This window comes from Asparagus officinalis, chromosome 5, assembly GCF_001876935.1.
Source record: "Asparagus officinalis chromosome 5, Aspof.V1, whole genome shotgun sequence".
Lineage (NCBI taxonomy): Eukaryota > Viridiplantae > Streptophyta > Magnoliopsida > Asparagales > Asparagaceae > Asparagus > Asparagus officinalis.
This window is the reverse complement of record NC_033798.1, coordinates 2,172,637-2,184,713: the sequence shown is the minus strand read 5'-3', so window position 1 is coordinate 2,184,713 and position 12,077 is coordinate 2,172,637. Positions and strand designations below refer to the sequence as shown.

General features: G+C 38.8%; 2 protein-coding genes across 2 annotated transcripts in view; both read right to left on the bottom strand.

The window, feature by feature from the left end:
- Positions 1-1,626, bottom strand: part of LOC109844078 (dynein light chain 1, cytoplasmic) — a 15,160-nt gene extending 13,534 nt beyond the window's left edge. Inside the window, exons 1-2 of the mRNA XM_020413092.1 lie at positions 1,573-1,626; positions 1,172-1,257 (exon numbers count right to left, since the gene is read on the bottom strand). Coding sequence (XP_020268681.1) covers positions 1,172-1,257; positions 1,573-1,626 — 140 coding nt within the window. The remainder of the gene's footprint in view (positions 1-1,171; positions 1,258-1,572) is intronic.
- LOC109842780 (Fanconi anemia group I protein) lies at positions 1,339-11,752 on the bottom strand. Its single transcript, XM_020411662.1, has 13 exons — positions 11,260-11,752; positions 10,679-10,760; positions 10,393-10,584; positions 9,134-9,198; positions 8,875-9,010; positions 8,536-8,781; positions 8,339-8,455; positions 7,958-8,149; positions 7,795-7,876; positions 6,666-7,633; positions 4,656-5,166; positions 4,079-4,269; positions 1,339-2,061 (listed from the first exon to the last, which is right to left on the bottom strand). The coding sequence occupies exons 1-13, from the start codon at positions 11,625-11,627 to the stop codon at positions 1,630-1,632; spliced, it is 3,582 nt and encodes a 1,193-aa protein (XP_020267251.1). The 5' UTR covers positions 11,628-11,752; the 3' UTR covers positions 1,339-1,629.

Sequence of the window (12,077 nt, the reverse complement as noted above, 5' to 3'; positions counted from 1 at the left end):
ACCGCCTCCGCCACCGCTACCGCCCTTTCTCTCCTCCGCCATTTTTTTTCTTTAGAATGATCTGGAATCTACGTTCGGTTTTGTTAAAAGGTATTTTCTTTCATTACTGGTTTCGAATTTCGAATTGTAAAAGGGAGTAAATAAAGATGTGGAGCAGAGAGCGAGGGACAACAGGGGAGGTGAGAGCGGATCCGGTCACCGCCAGGTAGGGCATGGTGACGGTTACCGCTCACCAGTCTCGACGGTGGACTGGACCTAAACGGTGGGTAGTAGAGGGAGTGGGCCCATTTATACACTGAAAAACTCCACAGCTTGGACGGTTGATGGTCACGTCACATGGGCCAGTGCCCTACTGGATGTTGGGCTCAATCATTGACCCGGTTGGATGCAGCCCAAACATGAAGCAACCATGATCCGTATCAAACGCTACACTCACGGGCCGGTGACCTTAATGCTGATTGTAATTGTACAACTTACTCGCGCTCAAATGGCATGAATTAGTAAAATCTCAAAAAGAAAACCTTGACTTAGGGGCTGTTTGGTTCGGTTTTTTTAAGGGGAAAGCTGCCAAAGTGTCAGAACTTTGGCAGCTTTCTCCCAAAATCGTCTCTTATAGAAGCGATTTTGGGAGAAAGCTGCTAAAGTTCTGACACTTTCGGTGTGTTTGGGATTTTACTTAGGGAAGGGAAGGAAGGGGAAGGAAGGGGAATTTTTCCCCTTCCTTCCCTTCCCCTCCATTACACCCCAATTTGGGGTGTAAGAATTTGGGCCAAATTTCCCCTCCATTCCCCTCCTCTACCCTCCAAAATGAAACTCCCAAACAATGTTAAAATAAAATTTCCCTTCCCTTCCCCCTCTCTACCCTCCATCCAAACAGGCCATTTGGCAGCTTTCCCCCCTTTCCCCTTCAAAAAAAACCGAACCAAACGCGTCCTTAGGGGTTTTTATGAAACCTCCTGCACTTTAAGGTTTCTAAAAAAACACCCTAATTTCAAATATAATAAACCACCTAATGGCGCCAATGGCGTCACTGGTCATTACGTTGATCGTGAAGGAAATATGTGCTTGTCTATCCATTAACAGGGTTAGGGGGCTCTGTGGAAAATCTTGGAAGTTTAGGGGGGCGTTCAGATACACCCCAAAGTTTGGGGTGGGGGGTTGTACCGCATACAATTTGGGGACTTTAAGGGTCTTCATTCTCATCTCATGTAAGGTAGTAAATCCAGTAGTCTTTTGGAGAAGTCCAATGATTTCAATCTGCAAAATAGTTTCGCCATAATGCAAATACAATTAGAAGAACGAGTTACAGGAAGAAAAACATACATATAATGCAAGAGAAAATAACAGAGACAGCCAAATTCTGTTCTACTCACATTTTGCCTTTTTATCGAGAGATTGTTTATGACTTTTAAGAGTTAGAATCATCATAAATTTTACAAACATTATACTTGCAGCAGTTTCCTGAGTTCGCAAGCTTGACTGCTTCCTACATATTACCATATATTTTATCGTACTAAATTTCACAACAAACATTAATCAGTCGCAATGTTCAGAGGCCTTCTATTTATATACATCTTCAGCACATAAACTGCATATCACGTAGATGATATATGCATCTATCGCCATTAATCATCCTTCTTCATCTGAGTCTTGGATAACCTTACTCAGCTTAACCCTTTTCTTGGGTACCACAATCTCCTGCTCATCCTTCTCACTCTCAGTATCTTCAGCAGCATCAGCACCCTCGCCATCAGATTCTGGATACGTTGCAACCTTTTCAGGTTCTTTGTCTTCACCTAAACCGTCAGATTCTTGGTCAGATTCATCCCCAGAATGACTCGGTTCTTGTTCAGGTGTATCCATCTTCTTTGTCTCTATAATCTTGAAATCTCTTGCAGTGCTGCGTTTTGCGTTCCTCAAAAGATTCACTTTTGTTAGTTTGCTGAGTTGAATGAGATACCTCTCATAGTCTTCAATTTGATATATTAGGTCAGGAATGCATCTGTTCTCTCGTTTTATCTTGTTGATGATTCCCTTATGCTGCGTATTATCCTGCTGGTTCTGCATTACAAAAAAAATATGGATGGGATTCTTTGGGCTATTACATTTCTAGCAAAGTATAACTTTAGTCTATTTTGGTGGCCCGATCTTGTTTACTCCCTTGCCTGGAGATTGAAGGAGATGAGTTTAAGACCTTGAAGAAGTGATGGTGACCCCTTTACCGCAACTAATTTGCTTTTGAAAGTCGGTTCACTAGCGCATCTCAATATCACTAGACTGATAGTGCTCATGTGTACATATTCTTAGCAAATTTCTTAGTAACCATGCAATTTATTCATTAAACATCACTTCTATGAGTTCTTTGGCATGCAAGTGGAATTATGACGTATTTTTGCTGAAATCATCCTTAGAGATTCTTGCATATATGGATGTTGGAAAGCCTGACGATCCTAACACTTGACTATCTCCTACTGACTTCGTATTTTCTGGGAAGAACACTTTTCTTGCCACAATATGATGTAAGTTTTTTAATTTTCGTATTATGGTTGGATATCGGGTGATGACTAGCAGTACAGCAGCATTAAGTTAACAAGGTAATTGTTACATAAGCTTCATAATGGGGCATGTAATAAGTCTTCCTCATCATGTATATCGTCCACAATCTCTGAGTTTCACAATCCTGTCTATCATGAGTTTCACAAGTAAACCAAGATGGATAGTTATTACATCGCCCAAAGTGCTATTACATCGTCCACAATCCTGTCTATCATGAGTTTCACAAGTAAACCAAGATGGATAGTTATTTTACGCGCAAAGATCAAGACTACAGATTGATTGAGCTAATGTATATTCCCTCCAAAGGTCAAATTGCTGTTCTTTTTTACAAGGTGCAAACAATCTCTGAGTTCAAATGTTTCTACCCAAACAATCAGACTTTGATCCTCCGTGAGTTTGAGCTAGGGAGTTGTTAAACATGTCTTAAACATAATAAATATGATATGTGCATAGTTGCGCATTATTGTATGAAAAGTTTTATTCAACTCATATTTCTATTGGGACTCACCATGTTAAGGCCATGTAACAAGTATAAATTAGCACATTGCCTACTACATAGTCGGAAATATCTGCAATTATTATCAGCATGACAGCATGGGCGACTACTAAAATAAAAGATTACACTAGTATATTGCTATTAATACAGGTTTGTATGCTTGGAAGGTCCTACCTGATCTATAAAAACTTTTCGGAGACCATAAACCTTATAACATCAAACTATGCAGTTAAGTACGCTTGGTAAGACGTGAAAGTAGTACTATGAGTCTATGATAGATAACATATGATGTTCTCATTTGAGCTTTTTGGCTTTTAATATAGCTCGTAGATTAATTCAACTTCCCAGCAAATTTGAAAGTCTAACTCCCACACTGACCCCAAACAGTACAGCCTCAGGAAAAAAACATAAACAAAGAAAAAAGAAGCTTCAATTTTTCCCCCCCTGGTAATGCAGAAAATATTGGAGTTCTTCCCGCTTCCATGAGGGCAAACATCACGACTATGAGGCACTTCTTCCTGACTGCCAATTTGACCTACTAGGTTTTATGGAAAGCTCATTCTTGGACAGGAATTTAGCCTCAAGTTAGACCATTGTCATCAATTTACAGTCCTGTCATAACAGACCTTTTTTTTAAAACGTGAAATAGGCTCAAATGATAATAATGAAGATCCACCCTAAACCAAGTACTACATGGAACACCAGCCAAAAGCTGAACAAATTTGTTTGGCACTTTACAAATGAACACAAGAAACGAATTGAGGTGCTAAACCACCTAAAACTAGTACCACCACTATTATTGTATCTGTTGCGTGTCAATGTAGAAAGTTTCTTGCATCTAACCTGCAATCAGTGCAAATCTTACATAATCGTCTAACATTTCAAAAAAAAACCTAATCATAAACAAAAATAATCTGGTAGAATCAATTACTAGTTTCGGATTCATGAAATAAGTTGCTTCAAATCATAAAATTAGCTTTACTCAAAGAGCATGAAGGTAAAGTTAAAATGGATCAGGAGAATTACTGTTTGAACTAGAGCCATGAAGTTGTAAAGGGGACTGGTAAGCTTTTTGCAAGTTACTTCTGCTAACTTTTGAAACTTAAGTCCTGGCAAGAACTGTCTGCAGCCTTTCGGCGCAATCCGAAGCTTTGTCATACGAGCCAAAAGCTTGTAAAATCTTGCGCTTAATTTCAACAATTGCTCTGCTAAAGAATCTGTGGATAAAGAATATATTAGAACTGCATAGTACAGAATGTTTTATTTTTAGGGTAAATTACAATAAACGCCCATGAAATTTCACCGTTTTGCAGTAAACCCCTACTTTCATAATCACACTAAATTCCCATAACTTCTCTATTTTGCAGAAAACTTCCAAAATTTTCTGTATTTTGCAGACAACCCCCATAAATTAGAAACAGAGAACAAAATAAAGAGGCATCTCAAAATTAAATTTGGTGTTTAGTATAATTTACCCAAAAGATATTGGGGTTTTTCTGCAAAAATTATTGGGGGTTTAGTACCACTTTAAAAGTTTATAGGAGTTTACTGCAAAATGCTGAAAGTTCATGGGGTTTTAGTATAATTTTAACCAGAAATATACCTTTAAGGTTCATCTCTGTAAATGATGACATAACATCCACCAGTGCTTCTGACCTGGAATAGATTGCTTCTTCCAGCAACATTCCAGGGAGCCTTTCGCCAAATTGAATGTTTCCATTGGGCTTAGCAAATTCATGACGGAAGGTGGAGACAGCCTTCAGCCTTGATACAGCCCAATCCAAATCGACAATAGAAAATTCAACCAATTGCATCATCACAGTAGCAATTACATTTTTAGTTGAATGATTAATAACTAGAAATGTTTCAGACATAGCTGTAGGATCCTTATCTTCAGATCCAATAACTTTAAGCAATTCTGAAGCCATCTCACGTGCAATAACCAGATCATCTGATGCTGGTAACAGATTAAGGGCAAGCGATACTAAACTTCGTGCAGCACTGTGATTTTCAACTTTATGGCTCCTACATATGCCCACCGCCCAGTTCCCGTAAAGTTTTCTTTGTTCATGTGCTAATTTCTTTCCAAGTGTCACCATTAACTCAGATAGAACCTGACAAAAAAGTTAACTCAAGTTTGTTTCCATCTTTGGAACAAGTATATAAGTCTATTCATCACCTGATCCTACTTATGTAACTAAATAAGCTTTAAAATAAAAGGAATTATCTTATTCCCCAGAAACCGTTCTTGCCAGAAACTTTTCAATATAGTAGGATAATTGAGGATTATTTTATTAACTAAGGATGTAAGCCTATTTAGCTAAGTTGAGTTTTGTAATCACTGTTCACTCATTAAAGAATAAAAAAATCCCGAGATTTGCACAACAATTTCAGGAAGAAAGGGAAATAAGATGGCATCTAAGTTATACGAACATAGGTACGGGTGCAGGTATGGGTGCAGGCACATGTATGGGACACGTCAAATTTGTAAAATGTAGGGTACAAGGACACGGCTACATATACACGTATATACAATGATACTTTACGTGAGATCAGTATTGTTTTTTCATTGCACGTGCTACAGAATAAAATTCCTATATTTTCTTTTATTATATAGAATAGATCTATAAATTAGATAATTGTTCATTTGTTAACTTGATTTCCAAAAGACCTTTTATAATAATATTCCTGAACTTGGTATGGGATGAAACAAACCCGATCTATGCCCAACATGTTTCAAGAATTGCATGTGAAGGGTAGAATATATACCTAAGAAGTATATGATTAAGTACACATTTGAATATATACCTAAGAAGTATATGATTAAGTATGTGACGAGTGCTTTAAACTAAAACATGTATTATATAATTAAGTACACATTTGAATAAGTGCATACAAATATATGATGAGCGTCCACTGAAGTTTCGGTGTTGGGTGCGCGTATAACATGGGTATGGTTCTAGATAGTACCCATGCAACATAGGAAGGCATCCTTGTATTTAGATATTAGAAAAATCTAGTTTCGAACGTAATCTCTTTAGATTTACTATTTCAAATGAAATGATCATAAAAGTTCACAACACCTAGGCTTGTTGCACTATTCAAATTTTTCACATAATTCAGGAATGTCCAAATAACAAACTAACCATGGCAGGTACATAAAATGAACATTGTTTTACACTTTTTCCAGGTTGTAGAATCCCAAAGATATTTTATATTAAAAGTCAGTCCTGTTCAACGTGTTTCGAGTTTAACCTGTAGAGAGAATAGAGAGAGAAAAGGAACTTTGTGATGCCAACTAACGTAGTGTAAGACAACATGCTGGGGGTTAGATAAAGATGCTCCTCCGTAGGTCCTACGTTCCAGTCTACATAGGGCACCCAGATTACTACTGATGGAGGGTGCGCTGCTCTGGGTACTCTCATAGGAACAGGCACATACAAAGTATAAAAATTAGTGGATGAAGTAGATAACTAAACAGTGTAATAATTTCTACAGAATATATGTACATGTATGCCACATCAGAAAAACAAATAAAATAATGCATGAAAACAAAATTGATTTTTCATGATAGTGAGAATTGAAATAGTAAATACAGAAAAGGTTCAGTTACCTCAGATTCCTGGAAACCAGTAGAGGAAATGTATCTAGCATATAGTGGCTTTATTTTCTTCTCCAAGAACAAGTGCATACTTCTCACAAATGGGTCATTTTCTAACAAGTCTTGTTCTTGAGGGTTGCCCTCAGCAGCATTAGTTCCACCTTCTAGATTCCAATCTGATGCGGACATAGAGTTCAACTCCTCGACTATTTCTGTAAGGTGCGTTTGAGAAGAATTCAACTTAAACAATTCATTTAGACACAACAACGACAGAACGGATTGATCCCGTTTACTTCCTACATTTTTCTTCCCTTTGGATTCCTTATTCTTTGGATCCTTTTCCAATTTTGGACCTGACATGAGCAACCAAATAAGACGCATTATAGGTTGTGCCAGGTGTTTGACATCCCCATAAATTAAAACATTCAAAACGTTGCCACTTTCTCCACGTTCCATCACAGAAATTGATTTTAAATGACGAAGGCAAGCCTTCAAAGAAAATGATATTAGCTTCAGGCTCTGGTCTAATCTCTTGCTAAAAGATGATTGAGAGTGATTCTGAGAAGCTACGTCACTAACGGCAGCAGCGTACAAATTCGCAGCAACCACTAATAACTGATGAATACTTGAGGTTGCAAAGAAAGATCTCCTTGTTTGTGATAGTTTTGAAAGAGAGGCACGAGAACATTCTCTTGGCTCGCTATTACTTGCAGTTGGGATATCTTGTGCAGTAGCTCTTGAAGGCCCTTTCCTGCCACTAACTTGTCTATTCAACTCTACCTTCTTTTCAATAAGACAATATGATTCAACAAGCTCTATAATTTCTTTCTCAAGATTAACCTTTTCTGTTGCTTTCTCCAACTCTGAAGCAACAATATTGACAAAGACTTCTATCACTCCAAGCAAAATCCAGGCTCGTAAATAGGCCTTTTCTCCATCCGATGAGTGAGAATCAGGATCTTGGCTCTGTCCTGGACCATCTGATCTGACATGTAATGTAGTCAAAATATGATTGAAAGCAACAATAGGAAATGCATCAAAATATAATCAAAAGTAATGGTACAAATGCATAAAGATTTCAGTTCAAATACAGAGTTAAAAAAACAAACAATTTGACATAAGATGAAAAGAAAATGCGAACCTTCTAATCTACAGCTGATCAAACTCTTTCGGATCTTTGATAAAGCATTTGAAAACTGCTCACCAGATGACGCCCTTCCTTCCTGCAGTTGTTCCAGGAAAGAATGTAACTACAAACTTTATATAATAACAGCCTCAACATGTCAATGAATGTAGCACTGTACCTCATTATCTTGTGAAATAGAGAAATCAAAGCATTGCCAAGAATGTTCCAATGGATTGTCAGATTTGCCATGGGGCTGAAGGAGAAGAATCCAAGAGACACAGGACAAAAGACAGTCTAGAGGTTCCAGAAAGCTCACTTTTCCATTCTCCAGCGTAAAGCAAGCATCAAGTCTGAGGAGAAATTTGGTATCCTGCCCATCAATTTTTTCTTGTCAGCTCACAATTTCCAAAAATATGTCGAGTCAGCCAGTAAGGCAAAATGTTTTCAAAGTACAGTGGCAGTTGCGGCTTCCTCAACAATGTTATATCCATAAGCAAAATATCTTGAAAATAAAAATGCATTCAAAACAAAGAAAGAAGAATGAGATGAATGTAAGTACCTCACTATAAAAGTTAAGGAAGTGAGGCAAGAGAAGATCAAAGATTGAACCAGCAATAAAAGGGTCTAAAACAACAAGCTTCATAAGACCGTAATACATGACTTCTTTAACTCTAGCCTGCATAAGGAATACTACCCATATTAAAATGCACTGTTAGAAATGTCTCACAAGTGAAAATCTAAGCATATATCGCATACCTTCTGTGAGAGACATCTACGGAGCAAGCCACTCAGTTCTTGAAAGAGACTTCCCCTCGTCCCACAGGGTACGTCAGTTTGTTGGCTGCAACTAGCTTGGCTTGAAGAATCTTGTAAAGAATCTGGGCCACTTTTCCTGGATTTATTTTCCACAAATATAAGATCAATTATGGTAATAGTAGCAGCTGTACGGATAGTATCTTCCCTTCTGAACATAGCCTTTCGGACAACCAATACAATGTAATCCTGAGAGTTATTTTAAAAACTTTTAAGTCCCGCTTCTAATCATTATATATGCTGAAGTTTGCACTTTAGGTAATCCCGAAATCGAACACATACCTGAAGGTTCCGGCTAAACTTAATCAGTGGCAGAACAGCTTTGACGAGACGAATGGAAGTTTCATCATGCATGAAAGTGAAATAATCCAATAATTCTTTCATGCGAGGAACAAATTCTGCCATTGAATATGGAAAACTTTGAACCAGACAATCGAGCAACCTTTAGAACATATCAAAAGGAATTGACACTTATAATTACAAACAATCATGAAATCATGCGAATATGATTATTTCTCATACATAAGGTTAGGTTAGTTACTTTATAATGGGAATACTTTGCTGAGGCTTCAGAGAAAGAATCCGAAACTTGCATTGCTCAATTATCTGCAGGCATTCAAGAAATGAAGATCATTTTTTATATTGAATATGAACAAACCACGCACGAACTACAGAGAAAGGCAAGACGGAGCATGAAGCAGCATATGTTCAGCCAAACCATCAATGAAAAGTTTTTAGAACCATTGGTTTCTGGTCTCACGTTGTAGACTTCCTACTACATGATCACAGTAAATCATTGGTGAGAAATCACAGATCACGAAATGGTGAAGCCATCATTAGCAATGTTGTGAAACTGGGTTCTACAGTCATCACTTAAAGCCTCGCTCCTAATAATCGAGCAGGCTGTGGAACACAACGCAAAATGGAGAAACTGTACTAACGATTAATGAGAGCTTTACAAGCTAACCGTTTTCTGTCAACACTCCAAACTACACTTTTTGGACGAGGCTAAATAGGAATAAACTAAATGCTATAAACTTGGAACATGTGGGTACATGCCATTCTATTTAGCAAACTATATCACCAAAACTTTTTTACTACATTTTCCCCTGATGTTGGAGATTTTCAAATCTAACCTTAGCTACGCAATCAAAATGTGCCTGCACCTGCTCATGATTTCCTAGAAATTGTCCCTCCCTCATTCATAACTTGCCTGCAATTTGGCACCATCTAATTGATGGTTTGAGTCAGATCAATGTCAGGTCAGAACAAATCTGACTATTTCCTTTTTGTAGATAAACAAGGAATTTGGAGATGACAACAATATTGATGTTGAGGATGATGAGGATGGCAATGATAAAAAAATGTGCCCTAAAATCTAGGAGACCATTGTAGGTAACTGCACGTCAGGGAGATGTCGTTGTTTCTGCAGCTAAGAATACTCAACATCTAGCACAAAGATTGTGGGTGTCTGGTCATGTTGCAGTTGCACAAACAAGTTGGTTCACCTATTTAATTTCAGACATGATACAAAGAGCTCTCACCCATTTACTCTACTAAGCTTAGATTTATGTATTATTACCCTCTTAAAGGATAATTGATTACACTAGCGTTAGTCTTGTATGTCTGTATGATAAGATCTATAACTTTATGGTTAATGAAGATTGAAGTGCAGTATTTCTTATATTTATTTAGTTGTATCAGTGTTACAAGTCACAAGCCCTCATAACATAATGAAAAAACAAGCTCTAGTTTTAGTTCTGCACTGACTTTAGCGTAAATAAGTAGTTACTGACTAACCTCATTTCTTGCCATGTCATGAATCTCAAAAAGAGTCTTGAGCAACTTAATCCCAAGTTCTTCAATACCCATCAGTTCTTCAGCTCCATCACTGACTTTACCACTCTCCTCATTCGCTGACTCTAGCAAGATAAAGCAGAACTGGACAATGCTAGGTACTACATGCTCTCTACCACAGTTGCTCTCATTAATCTGACGCATAACCAGGTACACACCATATTTCAATTAGTTAAATCTTCATTTAGCATATTAAAGGGACAGGCGGAAAACCTTAAAGAAAACATACAGCTTTAATGAAAGCCTTCTCCACATATTTGGCTGTTTCAAGACATTCTTCCTTCACTTTATCCGGCAACCATTTGCAATCCCTAAAAAGTTCAGAATTATGTTAAGCAATATACATTATTAATTGATGCAGTTTTTAGCATTCATTGTCATTGCCATCACGCAGCTATATTGTTTTGGCCAATTTCCTTATGTTTTATGGCTTATCTATAGTCATTGGAAATTCACATCTTGTTGAGCATAAAAAGAGTTTCTACCAGTTGGGATCAGAACTCTACTGCTTAAATAAAAATACATTCGTAAAAATTGCTTCACACTATATAATTTAGCTACTTAACAACCAGAAGAAACTATGCATCCGTGGAAGGAAAATTTTTTGCCATTATGCGGTTAACTTGTATCATCTAATGTCCTAGTGTTTTTACGGTTCGTTATGGTCATTCATGATTCAAGCTTGTTGAAATCAAAGAAGAGTTTCTACTACATTAAGTTAGGGCGTAATCAATAAGTGTAAACATTCAGCAAAAATCGTTTCAAACTACAGAACTCAGCAGCTTTTAAGCTTGAAAGCATCACACTCACCTTGAAACCCTATAATCCTTCTGCGAACTAACAACCGCCGCCTTCAAAACCCCAATCGCATTCTCCCCAAACCTCCTAACCCTCGCGATGGAAAGAACCACAGCAACCACAAAATGATTAATCACCCCAAAATCCGACTTCACGATCCCAATCACCTCGTTCCCCAGCGACAAATCCTGCTTCACCGCGAAGTTCACATGCATCAGCACCGTCCCCTCCACCTCCCTCACAATCCTCCCCTGCCCCTTCAAACCCTCGAAAAACCCTAAGATCCCCTTCACGATCTCCCTCCTGCTCACCCCCCTCGACGCCAAAACCAGCAACTGGTACACCAACGCCGGCAAATCCTGGATCTCAACCTTCCTCATCCCATCAAACACTTTGTCAACCAGTTCCAAGACCCCAGCCCTGGGAACCCCATCAAAGTCCTTAATCAACGGCACGATCTTCAAAAGGATGGCCCTCGACCAGTCGATCGATCGAATCTTATCGATTACGAGATCGGCCGTGCTTTGGTTTACGAGGTGTGGGAGGAGGTCGAGGGATTTGGCGTCGGGGTCCGAGAGGATCGAGTCGAGGACCGGAGGGAGGTCGGGTTTGGGGAGGGATTTGAGGTGGGGTGAGAACAGGAGGCGGAGGGAGTCGGGGGAGGTCGAGGTTACCGCGGAGAGAGGGGAGGAGGAGGGAGGGGCAGGGAGGAGAGGGAGGGGGAGGGAGGGGAGGCGGGAGATGAGGGAGAGGAGAGGAGAGGTAGGAGGTGACGGAATCGAGGGGGGGAGGGAGGAGAGATGGGAGAGGAGAAGGGAGTGGGGGGCTGT

Bases quoted from the DNA above. Each gene is read 5' to 3' on its own strand.
- LOC109842780 (XM_020411662.1), bottom strand. From the start codon at position 11,627: ATGAGGAAGGTTGAGATCCAGGATTTGCCGGCGTTGGTGTACCAGTTG. The intron at 8,782-8,874 runs GTATGTGTTCGA...AATAACTCTCAG, and splicing joins AGTTTAGCCGGAACCTTCAG to GATTACATTGTATTGGTTGT. The intron at 5,167-6,665 runs GTAACTGAACCT...CTTTTTTGTCAG, and splicing joins CTGGTTTCCAGGAATCTGAG to GTTCTATCTGAGTTAATGGT.